Here is a 21,403-nt window from a genome sequence, read left to right as displayed (position 1 = left end):
AAAAGTTAGCGTAGCAGCATAGTCAGAATTTAATTATGTGTAAATAAGTAAACAAACATTAGCATTCAGACGTTTTTAAATCCACGCTGGGCTGAGGGATGCAGCCCGTCCCCCTCAGCATTCACAAAGTGAAACTACTTTCTGTATTTAGGAAAAACCCGTCTACATTTTGAAAGAGCCCCCCGCTCAGTTTATTGTGCTGGACTTATTGAAATCTGTTTTCTCATGCGGCGGCTTCTGCATCTTAAGAAAAAGTGCATCTATTACTGCCCCATCGCCCGGGCCCGAGAAATACAGAGCCTCTGCCTCGCCGGCGCCTTCCACCGTGCAAAATCAATTGTGGTTAACAAATTGGCCGTGACGTTTTGCACTGCCGGGGTGGGTGGTTCACTTCTTCATGGGTCCACCCAGTTTTTAAAAGGACCTTTCTTACCAGTCTGGGAGGCCTCTCTTTAGAGCTGTGGTGAGCGGAGCACAGACACGGCCACTGTGAAATCAACACTTCTTAATGCTCCACATAGCACTTAACCAGGGCCGACCCACACTAATGCACCACACACCGAGTTGGCCCCCGGTGACCCCACGCAGAGAATTGGAGTTGGGTCTGGGTGAGGTTTCTGATAAGTGGAACTAATGATTATTTTCCTGATTAAACAATCAGCCACCTAATCACGAGGCCTTTAAAATGTACGGAAATGTTTTACAGACCAAGGTGACTTCAACAGATTTAAACTATTATCACATCAGCAGCCGGACGGGATATTTAGGAAGTTAAAATGAGGTCGTGTTCAGTGTTCATGCTCGAAAATCACTTGAACAAGTTCTTGATTGGTTCCATCAGCTCAAGATTGGACAATAATCACTTGGTTGGACTTCTCAAATTTATAGTTTTTGAATTCTAGGTAAAGTAAACTAAACTTTTTCTCTGTTTTCATACATTTCATTTGCAAAAGTCTTATAACCGAAAGTGCAGAGTTCTTTTTATGTACTCTGGGTGTGTGATGGGTTTGAACAGGTGTAGCTGATGATGGACTCGGACTCGGCCCAGTGGCTCAGCCGCTCAGCCGCTCAGCCGTCCTGCAGCCGGTTGTTTTCTCTGTTGGAAGGAAACATCCGTCTCTCTCATGCAGAAGCAGTTTGATAAAGTCTGATCCCGGTTAGACGGAGCAGCAGGTGGACTCCCGGTAACATGATATAACAATATGGAAGATCATTTTGCCGTAGCAGCTGCTCCCCCCCCCCGACAATCACCGTCTCTTCCCCATCACTCAATTTCCCCCTCACGCTCGGTAAACACATTTCCTTTTAGTTTTTTGCTTTTCAGAGACAAACTAAAAAAAAGAACATTTGTTCCTATATCTCATTTTTCAAAAAAACACAGATTTCAAATTGAGTCATTTTCTCTGTGAATCCAAGAATGTCTCAGCCCGGTGGGAAAATACTTCCTCGCCTTAAGTCGGGGCAAAGCTTTTTCATATGATTGCTCGTCCGCCCTCCGCCTCACTCCTCATCCCTTCATCCCCCCAACGCCCCCCCCCCTCCATCTCGCCCGCACCAGCTGCCCTTCCTTTAAACAAGTGAGATGCCTTTAGATAAGCAGGAGGAAGATGTGTGTTTTACCAGCACAATTTACGTGGCATGTCACCTCATTAGGCACGACAAAATGGAACAAAATGCTCGGGTGCAAGCTGTGACCTTTCGAGGGGCGTGGCTGAGACGGGAGGGCGGGGGGGGGGGGGGCTTGTGAGTGAAAGGACAGGGAGCTAATTTCACTTCATAATGGCGAGCAGGCGGCGTGAATAGACTGAAAAGACGGGAGCAGCCGGGGTCAAGTGTCAGCCGTCCTGCCAAGCGGCCCTCGCAGGGTTTGCCTCTGGAGGAACACAACACACACAAGTGCACATACACATACACACACACACACACACACACACACTCGGCCCGGCCTCCTGCTGACAATGCAGCCACGCCCCCCACCTTCCCCGGCCTTTTGTGCCTCTTCAACAATGATTAACTGAGTTTGGTTTTCCAGAGAGTCTGCAGCAGCACAATGTCTCTCTCACAAAACATAATGGAGTCCCACCACGAGTCAAACAGTCGCTCTTTTCTTCCGCTGTTTTCTTTTCCTCTTTCGGGCTCAAACTTTCCATCTCCTGCTGCTGACAGCCTCTGTGCTTCACTCCCCCCCCCCCCCCCCCCCCCCGCCCCCCCGCCCTCCCTGGCGCTCTCGGCTTTACTCGCTGCCTTTTGACCATAAATCTGCCTTGTTAATGCGTCCGTCCTCCGAATACATAAAAACAAGATGCAGATGGGACGAGGCAGCGTCGGTTCCATGAGCTGCATGTGAAGAGGTATCGATTAACCCGAGTCGATGTGTGACCTTAAAAAGCATCTCCTGAAAGAAACTCTGTGAGATGACCTCGCTGATCTTATGGATTCCCGTGATGTCTGTATCAAAACGAGCGATGCAGAGGGAGCTGGTATTTAAAAGGCTTTCGATTCTGCATCCAGGCGATAGCCGGGACCGACGGGGCCTTCAGCACCTGACATGTGGAGGAAAAACTTCACTTGTAATGAGCAGTGTGCAGCGCTGAAGGGAACTTGTAGAACATGGAGTGAGTAAAGCTGCGGCAGGTGTGTGAACAGAAACACAACAATCTCAGAACATCGCACCCCCGGGCCTTTTACAGGAGGTGTGAAGGAGCTCACCTCTCCTCATGACAGGATGAGGAAGACGGAAGGGAAACGATTTTCTTTCTCCTCCGGGATGTCAGAAATACCTGGTTGAGTCGAGTCGGAGCAAAGTGAAGCAGCTGAGGATGAGTTCAGCTCCAGGCTCCTTAGCTCTCCATTAAAAGTTTTTACCAAGTTTCTGGGGTTCGAGCGAAAATAAACGTGGATTGAAGTTTTCATTGATTCTCCTTATATGAATATGTTCAAGAGGTTGTGAGCAGAAGCAATGAACATCTGGAGGAATGAAGAAGCTAGTTTGGTTTTGGTGTTGAAGATGCTTAACTTAGCAAAGTGACTTTGAGCAGGTTAAAAAAACTCTTAAGCTGAATATGTGTAGAAGAAGTTGTTCATTCATCATTGCAGTCATCTGCAAATTTTTGACATCACTTGCCAGAATCTCTTTCTAAACATGCCAACTTTTCAACATGAACCGAGACTAAGAACTTCTTCACAATGTTCAGTTTTCTTTGCATAAATTGAACGTCCTCTCCTCCTCGTCAGCATCATTCAGCTACGAGAGGCCACACACACAGACACACACACAGACACACACACAAACCTCATTACGACTCAACAAAAACTCACTTACGCAGAAGAAAAGACAGCAAATGTGGGTCAACTCTCCAGCTGTGTAAGACACTACGTCTCTGTCTCTGTCCAAAAGGACATAAATCTAAGACTCTTCTTTTTCTTCTCTTATTCCAGGACAGCGACCAGAAATAAGGGAACCAGGAAACAAGTGCCCTCTGGAAGAAAGAGGAGAAAGTCTTTTCAGGTCTGACTCTGTGCTTCACAATGGGAGACCGATTGCCTCTTCCGGCACTTGCCAGGACTTTGCTCCCTGTGGCCCTCTGCGTCTTGACCCTTCTGCCCCACGGCCTTCTGGGAAAGGACCACGGAGGCAGCTCCGCCCAGCACCAGAGGGTCAAACGAGGCTGGGTGTGGAACCAGTTCTTCGTCCTGGAGGAGTACACCGGACTGGAACCCCTCTACATCGGAAAGGTCAGTGCCGACCCCTCTATGAATAAACACACATGCACACACATGAATAAATGCAGAGCGCACAGTTTCCTGCACGACCTTTCCACGAGCTACACCTGACGTCTGAGACTTCCTCTGGATGCAGGAGGAGAAGATCCCGGGCAGGCAGAGGCAAAGAGAGGAGAAAGAGAAACCCAATTCAATCCCGGGACACACGTCTGTACCTCTGTCCCTTCGAGCCGCAGCCAGACAGCCGTGATTGAGTTAATTGAGTCGAACCGAGCTCAGTCGGCTTCGCTCCACAGAAGCTTCTCCACACGTCTGCAACACGCCGGACATGCTCTGAAAAGAAGGGAGCACGTTGATCGATCGCTTGCTAAAGTGAATTGAACATTTGATCAATAGCTGTAAGGCCAGTCATCAGCGGTTGAGAGACAACAATCTTGCAAAACCCAAATGAAAATTGCCATTTAGAGCTTTTTTTCCTTGGACAAGCTTTTCATGATCCTCTCAGAATGTGAAATGCTCCCGTCAGCAGATAAACAGATAAACAAGCATCGCCTGCTTTTAATTGTCCTAACAATAGATTCAGACGTTTAGTTTCATAATCAGCGTGGGGACGCTCGAAATAAAGAAAAAGCATTAAGTAGGAGGAGCTGTGGTTGTGAAGCTAACTGCTCATTAACAACTAACGTGAGCAGATATAATTAACTGATTCTATGTAGAACAAATAAACAGCTACTGAATCAAGTGATATTCAATTTAACATTTTGATCAACTTTACTGAGATGAACTGAGCAGCAGCATTTACCATCCTTCTGATTGTTATAATTATGTTTGTGAATAAAAAGATAAATAGCTGTTTAGTCGATCCATGTTTTGAATTCAGATTTCTTCGGTGTATTTGAATTTAACATTTGAGGTCTGATATAATATTAACACTGAGCTCTGCAGTTTTAATTTTAATGCTCATTTTGTCCCTTTGGATTTAGACTAAAATACCAATGAACCAACTTGGAACCCGTTTAGATGAATCCTCGTTCAAACACACAAATCCATGTTTTGACATTTCCTGTTTCCTGTTACCTGGCTCCGAGTGGAACTTCATAAATCAGATGAATAAGACGATGAACTCAGACCCCATGTGTAGAGCTATTACATTCTTCATCTTTCCAAATTCCTGAGATAAAAAACGCTCCCCTGATCTCAAAACCGTTAAATCTAGATTGCAGAGCTTAGATTGAATTTGCCAGCACTGCTCATCAGCTTTTCTTTTTTTAAAACACCGCAGTCCTAACCACTCATCCTCTGAAACTTCCCTCTGGGAATGATGCAAACCTGCCTAATTAGTGTTCTGGAATAATTTACCACCCCCGCTCGGGAATACCAGGGCAAATGTTGGGTTTTGAAGGAGTCACGTGCTCCGACCGGGTGGAGGAGTAACAAGTCCTGAGAGAGAACCCGCCAAGAAGTTCTGCATCTGCCTGTGTGCAGTGAAAGCCCCCCCCCCCCCCCCCACCGACCAGTTCTCCTTCTGCCGTTCAGCATTTCTTCACTGATTCTTTTCATGTCGCGCACCCTAATCTTTCCTAAGCTGAATGAAATAAGTGGAGGTGACAGGCCGGGCTACTACCCAGAGAGCCACTCACGGCAGGAAGGCATTGTGGAGTATGACAGAGCAGGAGAGAGATGTAACGCACCCCCCCCCCCCCCCCCCCCCCCCAGGGCTTCTATCATCAACCCGCCTCGCCTCTCCTCTGTTCAGTTACTTAGTATTCAGAGGCGTTAGGATGTCGGAGTGCTTGGGCTTTAGGCCGAAGCTGAGATGGAGCAGGTAATTGATAGCCTGGGTTTCAAACTCCCTCCTTTCACTGGCCATGGTGGAAAGGAGGGATCAGAGCAGGAGGCGGTGGATGAGGCGGAGGAAAGGCACCGGCCTGAGATATATCACCACGAGTCGCCGGGCTGAGCCCCTCAATGGGGTGTTGATTAAAAACATCTATTCTGGGCCGAGCCGGGCTGCGCGGGGCTTTGCCAGGAGAAAGTGCAGGTGGGCACGATGTCCGGGGGGGGGGGGGGTGGATAGGGAGAGCTGCATTGTCTGCCGCCACCGGGGGGGAATCACAGGTATTGTGAAGATTGCTGCCGAACTATCAGCAGAATAACAACGAGCGCCGTGGCTGCAAACGTTTGGCAGTTTGACAACCTCGGGCGTGGTGATTTCATGAAGTGACCCCAGAAGAGTCAACAGGAAGTAGTGCTGAGTGCGTGTGGTGGAGGTGGTGGTGGGGGGGGGGGGGCTGTTGATTATCCGAGGCAGACATCAATGGGGGCATTTAATTCTGCTTTGCCAGTGCGACGGCAGTGTGAGCACTCGTGGGTCGAGACCCTCTGACTGCAGAGTGAGGCGTGATTGCACAACAACAGTCTGGCATTTGCCACAAAAGACTTCTGATTGCACCGCTGGGCCGACGGCAACAAACCGGCCGGGCTGTGATTAGACTCCTACTTATAGAGCAGAATTAAAGGTGTGTTCACATCCCCCAGCCCCCTGAGCTCGACAGGTCATCTACAATTAGGTCGGGTCATTGGGAACAGTGTGTCATCGATATGCATTTGATGTGAATATGATTTAACCATGAGGTTTTGAATAGAAATGCTTTTCTAAATAGAGAGTGTGGAGGAGATCTGCAGAACCCTGGATGTAAAAGGAACTCACGTCTATGGAGCTTTAATCTGAGGTTGTTCAAATGACCAGTTTTTGACTTGGAGACAGTTTTAGACGCAGAAGGTAATTTGATAAATAAACGCTTGTTGTCAAAATTAGTAAGTAGTTTCAAAGCCTTTGATGTCAATGACCTACGTGGGGCTGCAACTAAATGAAATTCTGTTTCTGTTCATTACTTTACTGATTTAGCGATATTGAATATATAAAGATGTGAAAAAGAATAAAGCAAATCTTCAGACAGAAGTTAAAACTTTTACATTTTAATGAATGATTTGAAATCCCTTGATATTGCTCTCTAGTGAAGCTGATTTGATCTGTGAGACCAAGTGGCTGAGATGGACGAAGGAGAACTAGATCCAAAAAGTCTTTAGGATCACTGTGCTGCTGCTGCCTCGTTCTGAAATCATCAGCTTTATGAGCAATAGCTTTCCTGTGCAATAATAAATGGGCAACTACTCTTCTATTGTAAAGCAGTTCTCAGTCTTGTATTTGTTGTTTGTGTCTCTTGTCGGATGTTGAACCAGTTTTGTCTCATTTCGTCTCGCTGCCTTCTCTTGCACCGGGACAATAACGTCTTTCTCTTGCGTCTCTATTTTCAAACCGTGGGATCGTGACCCGATTAATCATCCTCAGAACCAGCCACTGTCCCGACCGCACCACATGACAGCCGGAGTCCTTTCAGCTTCAACTTGCTCATTTGATCGAAGCGGTTTTGGAAACGCTGTCATGGTTTCTTGGACTGATCCTCGTCCAGGTTTTTGACATTTAGCCACAATCTGGACCATATGGGAACGTGCTTCTCGTCCCGTGCTGCTTCCGAAACCCTCCAGTAAATCTGTCCTGTGTTGTCTCCACAGCTTCACTCGGACATGGACAAAGGCGACGGCTCCATTAAGTACATCCTGACGGGCGAGGGCGCCGGCTCCACCTTCACCATCGACGACGGCACAGGAGACATCCACGCCATCCAGAGGCTGGACCGCGAGGTGAAGGCCCAGTACGCCCTGCGCGCCCAGGCCCGGAGCCGCCTCACCGACCGGCCCCTGGAGCCCGAGTCCGAGTTCATCGTGAAGATCCAGGACATCAACGACAACGAGCCCAAGTTCCTGGACGGACCCTACGTGGCCACCGTGCCGGAGATGTCCCAAATAGGTAGACAGATGGAGGAACTAACCGTTGTGCTTGTTGTGTTGTTTGTGTTGTTTGTGGCTGCTGCTTCGACCAGGACAAACAATAGCAAAGTGCATAATAGCCCTGCAGGGTAATCACAGCCTCCCGCTCTCACAGGCTCCATCTGCCTCCTCCACCAGCTTCATAAACACTTCTGTGTTCACTTTGAAGTCAATGAGCAGAGTTAATTCCTGGAACTGCTCCAGCCACAGATGGAAAAACTCAAAGTTATTTCTTTCATTAGTATGTTAATATTGGCGAAGCTTCCTTTCTCCTCTGAACCCAGTTCGTCCTTCCCTTCCCCCCCGACCTAACCTGTCCCTCTGTCTGTGCCCAGGAACGTCTGTGATCCAGCTGACGGCCACAGACGCAGACGACCCCACGTATGGGAACAGCGCCCGGGTGGTGTACAGCATCGTGGAGGGGCAGCCCTACTTCTCCGTGGACGCCAAGACGGGTAACCAGCATCTTTATCCTCTGAGTCCGGTGGAATTCAATCTTCAGACACTTCAACTATTTCATGAGCTTCGTGATAGAGTCGACAAATCACCTCTAACTGCTCCGGGGTCTGTTTTCAGCCTTTGTGTCTCCGCTGAATGTGGGAGTCTCAGCCCGGCTGCTGTCGTTGCCATGAGACGAATGATTCACTGAGCTCGTTCTGGTTCAACTTCCAGAGTCTCAAACTCCTGCAGCTCAGAGGGGAATCAAACCAGCAACCCCTCAGACTGAAGTGATCGAGCTTTGAGAGACTTTCATCTTGTTCCCTATAAATCACTTAGCAAACGATGCTGATGGGATTTGAATATACTTTCCTTATTCTCAAGCAGCATTGACTTTAACGTTTATGAAAATCTGTCCCAGTGAGAACATCTCATTTTATTTGTGTGATATTCTCATTAAATTGGATTTGATGTTTAATATTGTGGCTTTAGATTTACATTAGCTTAGCATAAAGATTCCCCAAAAGGTCAAACAACATTTATTGTCCATGTTGTGTGGCATCAGTTTGTGTGTCTGTCCCCGTCTCGTGACAGTGTCCCCGTGCACATCCTCCCCGGGATGAGCTGCTGGGACACGGACTGTGAGCTCAGCTGTTTCCGCCCGTGTCACCTCGTTATTAAATGTTTTCGTGGCTGAATGGAAACAAACCCGCAGCCTGGTCCAACAACCGCTTCACAATAATGACCACGCCATAAAGTCCTGTGAATACTCAGCTAAAAGTCCTCAGGCTTTAATATCCAGCTGCCACACTGCAGGTCATGGTAACAGCTTTGTCAACTTGAGCCTCCACATCACAAAAACCCATTAGTTTGCTAAACGCAGACGGTCACCGGCCGGTGTTTACCACAGCCGCCTCAGCTCCCTGTTTGTCAGCAGAGGAATCTGTTGCCGGCTCCGGCCCGTCAGCTGCCAGTCAGGCTGCTGCCGCTGGAGCTTCATCCATCACCGACACACCAGCGGCTCTACAGCTGTCAATCACACACCAGGACTCAGACACACAACATCCAGCTGGTGTTGGTGTGAAACCCTCGAGCTCCAGGTCTGCAGGCTGCTGAAGTGAATCCTAACTGGACCTCGGTCGGGTTCTGCAGCTTGTACTTGGTTGATGATGCTCTGCTGGTGCAGTACCAGTAAACCGAATCAAACCAGTATGTCCGGACGTCCAAACCTGGAAACTCACACATTTACTCCTTTCACTTACTTTCAGTGGAAGTTTGGATTTAGTTGTTTTGGATGCAAGGATGCACGGCCCCCAGTATTGATCCCTCCTTTTATCCTGCCTGCTGCTGTCACAGCGATTCCCCCCCGATCTTAAATCTTCATCATGCACACGAGAGGGGGGGGGGGACTTGCTTAGGAGTCACTGCCGAAATCCCTTGAAGGGAAATTGGCCTTTTTGGGGCTGAGCAGTCGTCGGAGCGTAAGTGGTTTGATTCCCTTTCTTGTCTTTGACCAACAGGAATGAGCATACATCAGTGTGTGTGTGTGTGTGTGTGTGTGTGTGTGTGTGTGTGTGTGTGTGTGTGTGTGTGTGTGTGTGTGTGTGGAGAAAGACCCAAAATACACCAAACATTGAATATAATCGATATCCTACAGACAGGAAATGCTTTATTCACTTGAGCAGCTTCCGAGCTCTTAATAAGAAACTAAATCATAACCCGAGTAGAAAGGGAGGTTGAATAAAAACCCTGAGCAGCTTCTCGGCTCCTGGAGAGCGTCCACATTCCAGGGAAACATCGCCCGGACACATGACCCTCATCTGTGTCACCAGTTCTCTGCCGCCGACCTTCACTTCACCTCCGAGTGTCTCCTTGCCTCTGACTCTCGGTGTGTTTTCTCCCCAGGTGTGGTCCGAGTGTCCCTGGCAGACATGGACCGGGAGACCAGAGAGCAGTACCACGTGGTCATCCAGGCCAAGGACATGGGCGGCCAGCTGGGGGGGCTCGCCGGCACCACCACGGTCAACATCACGCTGAGCGACGTCAACGACAACCCGCCCATGTTCAACCAGAGTAAGCACCAGTGGAAGCTCACTTTGTTTTTCTCCTTCATAAAATGTACATTTCTTGCCTCTACTTGAAACCACTCCAGCTTCTTCTCATCCCTTCTGATAAATATAATGTTCTGGAAAGTTCCCTCAAAAAGAAGGAGCAGAAACAGAGCAGGGATACATAATAACACCAATTACGTCATTTCTGAAATGGATCATATCACTTAAATCTCCCTCTGCTCTTGAGTCGAGACGGAAAAAATCCATCACTCACATTAAAAACGTCCTTGTCTGAGAATAATAATAATAATTAATGGTGACGCATGATGAGGAATATTGAATTGCCTTCTCGTTTCATGGGCTATTGGGATTTTCGTGGAAACGCATAAAGATTTGAATACCATAGCAACTGTTTTTTATCATATATTATTCAGATTTTATATTTTACAGATGAAGTTCTGGATGTAATGCAGCTGCTTTATAAATCACAATTCTGTAAAGTTTTATAAGTATACTGCTAAAGTCATGAGTTTACATCTAATCCCACATTGTGCATGAAACCAGAGCTTTTATTCTACTTTGTTTTATATTGTGAGAATTAAAAGATCCATAAATCTTCACTTTAAGGAGATAATTGTTTCTGAAATCCTCCAACAACCCAAAGTTCACTTTGATGTCAAACTGATTTGTGTTTGTGTTGATGCTTGTTGCTCTATGTGTTGGTTTGTGGTGCATTTTAACACGTGTGTGATCACATGTTGCTGCAGCAGCTGTTTGACACGTGTGGACCCTGATACCAGAGTTTAACTGAGAGGGAATCAGACCCTGAACACATCTCCACATCCACTCACCTCATTCCTCTGGAGCATCGTTAGCCCCTCTGCCCACCAGTCCTCCGCCATTACCCCCTGGCCTCCTCCTCTCCTCCTCCTCCTCCTCCTCCTCTTCGTCTTTCTCTCGACCACCAGGCGCCTCACGCTGTCACTTTCATCACACACCAAGCCCCCCCCCCTCTCCTGCCTGTCTCATTACCGTCCTGCCGGGGTCAGGGGTTGTCGATCTGTCCGTGGTCACCTCGGACGGGTCGGCGGGTGGCGTCACTGGGAGACAAAGACAAAGCCACTGGCCCCCTTCCGGTCCCCTCACCAGTCCCCTCACCAGTCCCCCCCCAATTAAGCCATCACTTTGTAGGAACTTTGATGGGTTGCGAGGAGCTTCAGGGATCCCCCCCCCCCTCTCTGTCAGGTTCCCACTGTGGACTGCAGGGAGCTTCTCAAACTGGGCAGCTGTCACCTCTTCTTCGAGGTTAAACAGTAGATGAAATCCAAGCCAGCCCAGGAGAGAGTATATAACCTACGGCTTTATAGAGCCATTCCTCTCAGGCAGCCTCACCAGTGATGGCGATGGAAGATCTTTGGCTCCCTCTGGAGGACACATGAGGGAAACCAGTAGTGCAGCAGGCTGGTCACGTGGTGGTTTGTCTCCTCAGGGTTGTACCAGATGAGCGTCCCCGAGGCGGCTCCTGTGGGCTCAGTGGTGGGACGCATCTGGGCCAAGGACAGGGACACCGGGGTCAACGCTGAGATGAGGTACAGCATCATCGATGGAGACGGAAGAGACACGTTCGACATCAGCACCGACCCCACCAACCTGTTCGGCATCATCACCGTGAAGAAGGTAAATGGATCAAACCTCTAGTCACAGCACAGGTAGTGGATCTGCTTTATGTTTTATAATATCTCAGTTCTACAGTCAACTTGTGTGTGAAGTTCATGACCCATCCGAGCAGTGTGGTGTGTTTCATGTCCTCGTGTGTCTTCTCCCTCCAGCCCCTGGACTTTGAGAGCAAACCCAGCTACACCCTGAAGGTGGAGGGAGCCAACTCCAACCTGGACCCGGCCTTCATGCACCGCGCGTCCTTCAAGGACGTGACCATCGTGCACGTGAGCGTGGAGGACGTGGACGAGCCGCCGCAGTTCGACCTGCCCTCGTACTTCGTGGAGCTTCCGGAGGACGCTGACATCGGGACGCTGGTGAGGACGGTGTCTGCCAGAGATCCTGATGCTGCCAACAACACAGTGAGGTGAGGAGCAGGATGAGAGAACCAGGCCTTCACATGAAACATCTGGATTTTACAACTCCTTCAAAATAAAGCATTGCCATTAAGCTGCTGATTATAATTTAGCTGATCAATGTAGAAATAACAGCTGCTCGACAACATCCTTATAAAATGTGTTTTATATAATCTGATTCATTCAGTAATATCTAATAGAACATCACAGAATGAGATTGAGTCTCTCTCCAAACCACAGGCTGCAGTGGAAGTAGTTTCATAAAGTTTATTTCAGCAGAAACTATTAATACAACAATGAAAAATACTGCGTTACAAGCAAAACTTGTCTACTTGAAGTGAAAAGTTCAGAAGTACTAAGAGCAAGTGTGCTAAGGAATAAAGATGTGTTTAATAATTCAGTCCTTTAAGGCTCACTGCACATTGCATCTGAATCAGTTTGTTGAATTCATACAAATGTGTTAAAAAGTCATTTTAAAACCAAATCAAAGTTTCAGGAGAAGTCAGTGAGGATCTTGGAAAATAAATATATAATAAATATATTATTATGTATTTATCAAAGTAAATTCTTCCACATGTACAGGACAGACGTTTCTCTCTGATCACCAGTGTAAAAATATAAGTACACAACATATAAAGTACTTAAAACATTTAAGTACAGTACACAGCCACCAATTTTATGCAGTCATGTGACAGACAGTGGATATGAGAGTACAATACTCCCAAAAATACTTTAAGGGAAGTAAAGTATGTTAAAATCACATGGATGTAGTAAATAGCAGAAAATGTAGTATGATATAAATATGTACAGGAAAAAAAGTGCAATTACTACAGAAAGTCACAGGTGCATGTTTGCATTTAAATGTGTAATATACTTTATATTTATTTATATTATATGATGCAGAACCGTCAGTTTGCTGACTGCGTTTTACTCTCTGGCTTTGCTGGTGTGATGATACGCTGCCACCAGCAGGGGGCAGCCTCACATCATGACTGCGGTACAGCAGCATCACAGAGCTCATGGACTGATGCTGATGAAGAAGAGAACAAACATCACTCAGGTTCAACATCCAGCGATTAGTCAACACAGGGAATCTGGAGACGTCCTGGTTCATGAGGATCTCTTGTGTCTGAACCGAGCAGCTGTCGTGTGCTGTCGGGTCGACGTCCACACGGCGCCGCTCACAGACTAATTAGACATAAAGACTTTAATTAGGCCGTTAATCATCAGGAGGAATCAGGAGAGGAGGGTTCCTCGTGGCTCGAGCCGCGGCCCCGTCCCAGCTGTCGTTGTTTCACAGACGACATTAAGGGTTCGAACAGGAAACGGACGTAGAGGACATGGAGATCGAGTTTGAGTTTGGCTGCACGACAAACTGTCGATAGGGAGCAGGAAGTTTAGATTTCAGGGACATGGAAACTTTATTTTCCCAATTGGTGTGCAAAGTTTTCAGGGAAATACAATTAAAGAGTCAATTAAACAAAACAGTGGAAAGTGAACAAAGGAGATTCACAAAGATAAAACGTCTGTGAATCAAACAGAAAGAGAAAGAGCTCCGGATTTGATCAACATCAGCGGCTCAGAGGCCAAATGACAGGAAGCGTTGATTCAGGGAGGAGATATAGAGCCTCACGGAGGAGGAGGAGGAAGAGGAGGAGGAGGAGGAGGTGCACATCAGCTGCAGGTGGTGTCTCCCACTGAGAACCAGCTCCTTCCCAGAGAGGCTTCTCCTCAGCCACCTCCTCCATCTAGAGACAGTCAATCCTTCCAGTTTGTTCTGGATCTCAGTTTCCTTTTTGACCTTCTAGGAAACTTGAGCTGATCATTGAAATAATTTGCGGCTGATGATTGAACAGACGAAGTTTAGTCTGATCCAGTAGATGTTGACAGTCAGGAGATGAAATCAAAACCGTGAGACTTTAAACGATTATTTATGACCCTCAGTGACCTTGTGACCCCTCGTGACGTCTGAGAAACAGAAGAATATTCGAAGGTTTTAGAATTTAAAGGAGGTTGGAGGTGAAACTCTCTTTTTCCGACCTGTCTTTGACCTGTTTTTGATTCGTACCTAGTGTTGAAAACATGGAAAGCCTTCCTTCACAGATGGATAGAGACACTACTGCACCATCATGTCTGTTTGTGTTAAGTTACCTAACATTGAGTCTTTGATGTTCGATCCATCTATAGCTGCTTCTGACCTCCAGCTGTGAAACCACGGCTCTGAACGCTTCGATGCTTTTTACCTCCTCTCGTGACAATTAACAGAAAACTCTCTGATCCCAGAGGAGCGAGCAGGAATCAGAGCGGAGCCGCTGATGCAGCTCCGTCTGAACATCACGTTTCACTGAGATCCTTCTGGAGGCTTCTTCACAACAACAGAAACAAAAAAGAAAAAGAAAAGAGGGTTTGGAGAGTTTGCCCAGGCTGACGAGTCGAGGTCAGAAAGCACGACAACATCAGATGACAGATAACGACAAACAGCAGGAGGCGACCTTCAGTCTGTCTCATTTCCATTTCACATCCTTCTCCCTTTAACCGGCTGCAGCATGACTGACAGATGTATCTGAGGCCACACACACACACAATAACACACATACACACACACGCACACACACGGCTGTGCAGGAGTGATATTAATAGAGATCCTTCAGGGAGATGCTTGCCAGCTGTGGATGTGCCAGTCACGACTGTTCCCTGTCGGCACACAGTCCAAAACACACACAGACACACACAATGCAAACAACCCTAAGGACATGATCACACACACACACACACGCACACACACGCACACTGAAGTGAGTGTAAACAGCACCAGTCTTTTATTTAACACTTGATCCTCCGACGTGAAGATAAACAGTTTAATAGTTTCATTGTCATCAGTCATTTGAAGGCAGTGAGTCACGGAGCTGCCTGGAAACACACAAACACACACAGGGAGGTGACCACTGAAGGTTTCAGACAGAGGCTGAGGAGAGGAGCTGCAGCATGGGCCAGTCCGAGGAACCGGACGTCTTTTCTGAACCTGTTTAGAACACTCATGAATCCGTCTCTGAATTAAACGACTCATCGAGCTTCTCTCCTTCTGGACCTGATTCAGTCGGATTCATTCAAACCTTCTCCTCCTCCAGGTGAGTGAAGCAGCTACAGGTGTGAACACAGGAAACCTCCTGGTTACACAAACAGGTTTCTGCTTCACAGCCTGGAAGAGGATGTGCTCTCCTGTGTGTGTGTCTGTCTGTGTGTGTGTGTGGTTGCATGTCGCTCTCAGTAGAGTGTTTTGGAAGTTGGCCCGCGGTGGCAGGAGCTGAGCCAAGGCGGCTCGCTGCAGGTCTGTGTATCCTTGGCGTCAGACTGATACTCTGATGAAGCCTTATCTGGAGCCTCCTCCTCCTCCTCCTCCTCCTCTTCTTCTTCTTCTACTCATTGTGCCCTGAGAAGCTGCCAGCCTGTCGCCTTATCTCACAGACACACACATGCTGCACACGCTGTTCCGTGTTTGTGCGCGTGTGTCGCCCTCAGATAGGATTACCAGCTCCAGAAAACACACAACGAAGCTTCTTCTTCACGGGTGATGTTCACGTGTCGCTCTCTGTGCCACCAGGTATTCCATCGAGAGGTCCACCGACCCCGACAAGTTCTTCTACATGGACGTCACGTCCGGGGCGCTGATGACCGGGCGCCCGCTGGACCGAGAGGAGGTCGGCTACCACAACATCACAGTCCTCGCCATGGAGATGAGTAAGTCACGTGCACACAGACAAACACACACACCTCTGTCTTATAAAGTCACTGCTGATTGGTTTAATATCTCCGTTGTGGCGACACCTAGTGGCTGGAGGTGTTACGTTTTCACATTGTTCCGACCGTCTCTTCCTTGTGAACACGATATTTCCAGAACGTATTTAGTGAATTGCTTCAAATGTGGAAGAGAAGGTTCAGCTCGACTCCAGGATGAACTGATTACATTTGGTACATTTGTGTGTCTCTAAGACTCTGGAGTGTGATGGACGTCAGGTGTAAACAAAGTGTTGTGGATTTACCCTCCATGACGTCCTCTGGTGCCTTTTTCTGTTCTATAAACAGAGAGCAGCAGAAAATCCTTCATTACTTATGTTACGTACATGAAGTCAAGTGTTAGTTTGACTTTTAGGACTCGCACACAGAACTCAAGCTGTGGTTCTGCACAGACAAATAGAGCACATGGGTGAATTGACTCTCACATGAAGCAGAAGCAGTGATTTTGTGGAGCGACTCCTGCAGAGACGTGTGATGATGAGGAGCAGGCTGAGCCCTGGAGACCTGCACCCAGCTGGTGGGCCCTGAAGGTCACCTTCACCTTCAACCCCCCCGCTCGGTCGGGCCCCTCGTCTGTTGTCTGGTCAACGCACCGAAAAGGAGACGCTAATTGAATGAGTGACTAATTAAATACTTCCCCGCATGGCGGCTAATGAAAGGTGTGATGGAGAGATGAAGAGAGAGAGAGAGCGAGAGAGCGAGAGAGCGAGAGAGAGAGAGAGGGGAAGAGAACAAAGTGGAGTAATATAATTAACTGGAGCAAAGAGAAGCTGATTGATTCTCTCTTGTGAAAAATGTTAAATAATAAAGCACACAATCAAAAGTAATGATATTCTGAATAAAGCTGTAATTTTAAGAGAACAAATATTAATAATAATCTAAAGAAACAATAGCTCGAATGCTTTTACGAGGAAGCATCAGTTGTTAATTCATATTTTGACAGAAAAGTAAATATAAGGTTCATTAAATCATAACTGACAAATGTTAAATGTGAGTTTCACAGACTGTTCATTGTCTTTTATCCAATTCAGAGATATTGATTTAAACATCAATGAAAACAGATGTGAAGCAGCTAAATAAGATTCACTCTTCATTAGCTTTATTATTCCAGTGTGAGCTTTTCCTCCTGGGACACGTCAAAACGACGTCTTTGTAAAAACTCCATTAAAATAAAAACCTTTCTCTCTCGTTCTGAACCAAACTCACATCAGTGGTTTCACTCCACTTTGGTAAAACCTCGACTCGGGGACGGCACCTTCGCTCAAGGTGGATATTAAATCACCTCAGTGTGGCTCTAACACACACACACTCACACACACACAGACACACACTCACACAGACACACACTCGAGCTTCGCCCTCCAGACCCAGAGTCAGTCCACTGATTGATCGATCATGAGATGAAACCAGAGGAAGTAGTTACTGGACGCTAATTGCTTTTCCATTGGTCATTACACAGCTGGTTAAAGTATGCTAATGACCCACTGCTGATGGAGAATAATAGAAGTGTAATGTGAGCGTGAGAGGTCGTGAGAGGTCGTGAGGCGCTGCAGGCCCCCAGTCAATGAGGGGAACATTAACACACACACACATGGAGTCCATCATGTATCTTACTGTAAGAGTGTGTGTTGTGTACCTGCAGACAACCCGACGCAGATCTCCAGTGTGTCGGTGACGGTGAAGGTCCTGGACGTGAACGACAACCCTCCGCTGCTGACTCACTACCTGGAGGCGTACGTGTGTGAGAACGCCAAGGCCGGGCAGGTAGGACCACAGGAACCTCCTGAGATCTGCTTCCACGCGGCTTTGTGTTACCTCGTCCTCTAACTGTGTGTTGTTGTGTTGTTGTGTGTTGGTGTGATGCAGCTGATCCAGACGGTGACGGCCCTGGACCCCGACCAGCCGCTCAGTGGACATCACTTCTACTACAGTTTGGCTCCAGAGGCGGCGAACAACCCGAACTTCACCCTGAGGGACAACCAAGGTACACAGTTCGATTCCTGCAGGTCACAGACTCAAGTCCCTCAGGTTCCCTTCAGGTCAGATCCAGGTTCCAACTCTGGGCTTTAGCTAAATAGCCCTCAAAGGTTTAGTCGATTTTCTATAGTAAATCAATAAATCTTTCCGTGTCCCATATGGTCTAGCGGTTAGGATTCCTGGTTTTCACCCAGGCTGCCCGGGTTCGACTCCCGGTATGGGAACTTAAACTCAGATCCTATTTATTTGTGATTCCAGTAACTCACTTCCAGTCGGTGTCTTACTCAGAGTCTGTTCATCTTATCAGCTTCAGAACTTGTATCTGTTGGCATTTAGATATGTGATACGTTCAATATTCGATATCTTATTAATCCGATCAGATAAGAGAACATTGAAGCTATGATCCCAGCAGCCTGTTTGCATTCCACATGGTGAAAACAGCAAAAATAAATAATCCGAAAACAAATACGTCTACTAGCTACATTTAAATCCTGTATATTAGTGTATGTCCCATATGGTCTAGCGCTTAGGATTCCTGGTTTTCACCCAGGCTGTCCGGGTTCGACTCCCGGTATGGGAACAAAATCGCAGATATTATTAAATCTATATGTTTCCCTCAGTTTAAGAACTGCATGAATTACATCTTTATCTTCCTGATGTAAAACTGAGCCGCTCCTGCTTTTGAGGTTAAATCTGAGGTTTGAAGTGAAGGTCGTTGAAGGTGACCTCTGATCACCTCTGAACCCGTCTCTCTCCAGACAACACGGCCTGGATCCTGACCCGACGTGGCGGCTGGTCCCAGCAGGACCAGACCCTGTTCTATTTGCCCATCTTCATCTCGGACGGCGAGCAGCCGGTCCAGACCAGCACCAGCACGCTGACCATCCGGGTGTGCAGCTGCGACCAGGACGGCAACGTCATGTCGTGTAACGCCGAGGCCTACAGCCTGCCGGCCAGCCTCAGCAGAGGAGCCCTCATCGCCATCCTGGCCTGCATCTTCGTCCTGCTGGGTGAGTCCTGATTGGCTGCTGGGATGGCGTGCAGGGAGGAGCCAGTGGTCAGAGGAGGATCTGATGAAATGTCGGATGAGACTTCTCACAGTGTGAAGGGAACCTGCAGGTCTTAGAAAGTGTTAACGGACAAAGCCCCAGAACTTATGCTGCAGAAAATATTTATTTTATTTTACTTGTTTAGTTCTTTTGAAGGAGATGTGGAGTTTTTTTGAGTTTCTTTCCTCTTGTCTGTTGTTTTGTAAATGTAAAAGTTTTGTAGAATCAAAAACTCAGTTCTTCTTCTTCCTCCTGTGTCATCATAACCCTGACAGTGTTTTTACTCTGTCTTCCCCACAGTGATGATCCTCCTCATGCTCTCCCTGCGGACCCATCGTAAGAAGCCCTTCCTGTGCGACCAGGAGGAGAACGTCCACGAGAACATCGTGCGCTACGACGACGAGGGTGGCGGCGAGGAGGACACGGAGGCGTTCGACATCGGCGCCATGTGGAACCCACGTGAGGCGCACAACCACCTGGGCAAGATGAGGCAGGACATGCTGCCGGAGATCGAGAGCTTGTCTCGCTACGTCCCTCAGGTCTGCGTGATGGGCGGCGGCAGCGGGGACAGCAACGTTCAGGGCTACGTGCTCGCCAAGCTCCTGGACGCCGACGTGGACCCCTGCGCCCCCCCCTACGACTCCCTGCAGACCTACGCCTACGAGGGCGAGGGCTCGGTGGCGGAGTCGCTCAGCTCCCTCCAATCAGGGGCCTCGACCACCGACCACGAGTACGACTATCTCAACGACTGGGGGCCCCGATTCAAAAAGCTGGCCGAGATGTACGGCGTGCTGGAGACAAACCCCCCCCCGCTGTGGTAGAGCTCCGGACACCTTTGCCTTTTTTAAGAATCTGAGACAAACTGCAAACGACAAAAAGAGACAGAGACAGAAACACGTCAGAGAAGCTTCACGAACATGTGAGGACGACAAAGCGCTGAAACGTCCACGAGCACGACTGTTGGCACTTGAAATTCCTCTTCACGGCCCTGGAGGCCTGAGATGCTCACAGCAGCAGCAGAGTGAGCTGGTTTTAAATCCCCCCCCCCCAGAGACAGGGCTTCAGAGACGGGCTGGATCGGCAGCCTCGCGGGGCCCCCACATAGGAACGGCTTCAAAGCACATGTTACCCCCCCCCCGCCCCGGGCACAGGCAGAGAGATGAAATCCAAGAGAACGAGGCTACCTGGACTGGAAGCAGCTCGGGACTCAAACTGTGTTCAAACCCACGGCGTCGGTTTCACTCCGTTCGTGGCAGGTTTTAATTTATGTGTTTTCCGTGACGTATTTATATCGTTTAACTTATTTTGGTACTTTGAACCGACACTGTGCCGAAGCCGCCGCTACGTGAGGAGGTCTGGAGGAAAGACCCCGTGTTTTGTTGTAACATACGAGATGTGAACTGCCCCTTGTTTTCTGTCTGTGTTGAGAAAAAACATTTTCCAAGCATCTCCAGACGATGCAGGTTGTCATGTTGTTTATTGTGTTACTGGTTTTGTATCGTTTCTAAAGCTCTTTGTGTTGTACTTGTTTATTTCTGTTTTCCGTTAACATGAAGCAGCTCATTCACGAGAAGAGGGAAGCCATTTAAAAAAAAAAAAAACACTCTTCGATGGAACTGGATATTTTTTATTGCAGCAGACAGTCGGAGTTTACCCAGAATGCATCAGCCCACCTGGATGAGCACATGACCACGTCGCCTTTGAACCCGGATCCACCGGCGTGCCAATGAGAGGCTGGATCCGTCCCCTCAGAGACACTGTGTCCTTTTTCTAAATCCTCCGACCCCGGGGACGACAGAGACGATGATCATCTGCATTAAGTGCCAAATTAAAAAAAAAGGACAAGTTACAAAAAAGACATTTTGGGGATGAAAAGAAAAACACAAAACGACCAAAAGACGAAGGAGGACTTTGAAAACTGAAGGATCATTTTGATAATTCGATTGACTTTACTTGAAGTCCATGTGGTGAGTCATGCCACAGTGCGTGGTGTGTGAATGTAGATACTTTTTTGTATTCTTGCTAATAAAAAGGTTTAAAACTACGTGGCCTCTGTGTCTGTGAAGCTCCTGCAGCCGAGGAGACGAGGGTTTTATTCACAGCAGAACGATCCTCCCTCCACATCTCGCTGGGAACATCTTCAGACTCCATTTGAATAATAAACCGTTTCTTTTGGCAGTAAAGAACATTACACAACCCCCTGAAGCATGACAGAAACGCTGGTCCTTCAAAAGATAAAGCAGCTATTTAAATTTGCAATCATTTGCCAAATTGTCCTCCAAAGTGCCGCCGCAGACGATTCAGTTTTCATCACACTTTCCCTTAAACTACTTAATTTGTGAGATTTATTTTGTTCGGCGGAGATGAAGCTCAGGGTTGATCAGACGCTGCTGCACCTGATCCCAGA

At 47.8% G+C, this 21,403-nt stretch overlaps 1 protein-coding gene and 1 non-coding gene across 2 annotated transcripts; both read left to right on the top strand.

Annotated features, from left to right (window-relative positions):
- The first annotated feature begins 3,448 nt into the window (after positions 1–3,448).
- On the top strand, positions 3,449–21,023 carry LOC133933108 (cadherin-20-like). Its single transcript, XM_062380073.1, has 11 exons — positions 3,449–3,735; positions 7,300–7,594; positions 7,950–8,069; positions 9,958–10,125; positions 11,593–11,780; positions 11,933–12,186; positions 15,777–15,913; positions 17,613–17,734; positions 17,837–17,954; positions 18,706–18,957; positions 19,297–21,023. The coding sequence occupies exons 1-11, from the start codon at positions 3,529–3,531 to the stop codon at positions 19,815–19,817; spliced, it is 2,382 nt and encodes a 793-aa protein (XP_062236057.1). The 5' UTR covers positions 3,449–3,528; the 3' UTR covers positions 19,818–21,023.
- trnae-uuc (transfer RNA glutamic acid (anticodon UUC)) lies at positions 18,100–18,171 on the top strand. Its single transcript has one exon. It is a non-coding gene; the product is annotated as a tRNA-Glu (tRNA).
- Positions 21,024–21,403: the final 380 nt, after the last annotated feature.

This window comes from Platichthys flesus, chromosome 21 (assembly GCF_949316205.1).
Source record: "Platichthys flesus chromosome 21, fPlaFle2.1, whole genome shotgun sequence".
NCBI lineage: Eukaryota > Metazoa > Chordata > Actinopteri > Pleuronectiformes > Pleuronectidae > Platichthys > Platichthys flesus.
Note: the sequence above shows the minus strand (reverse complement) of the source record. Positions and strands in the feature narration are given on the sequence as shown.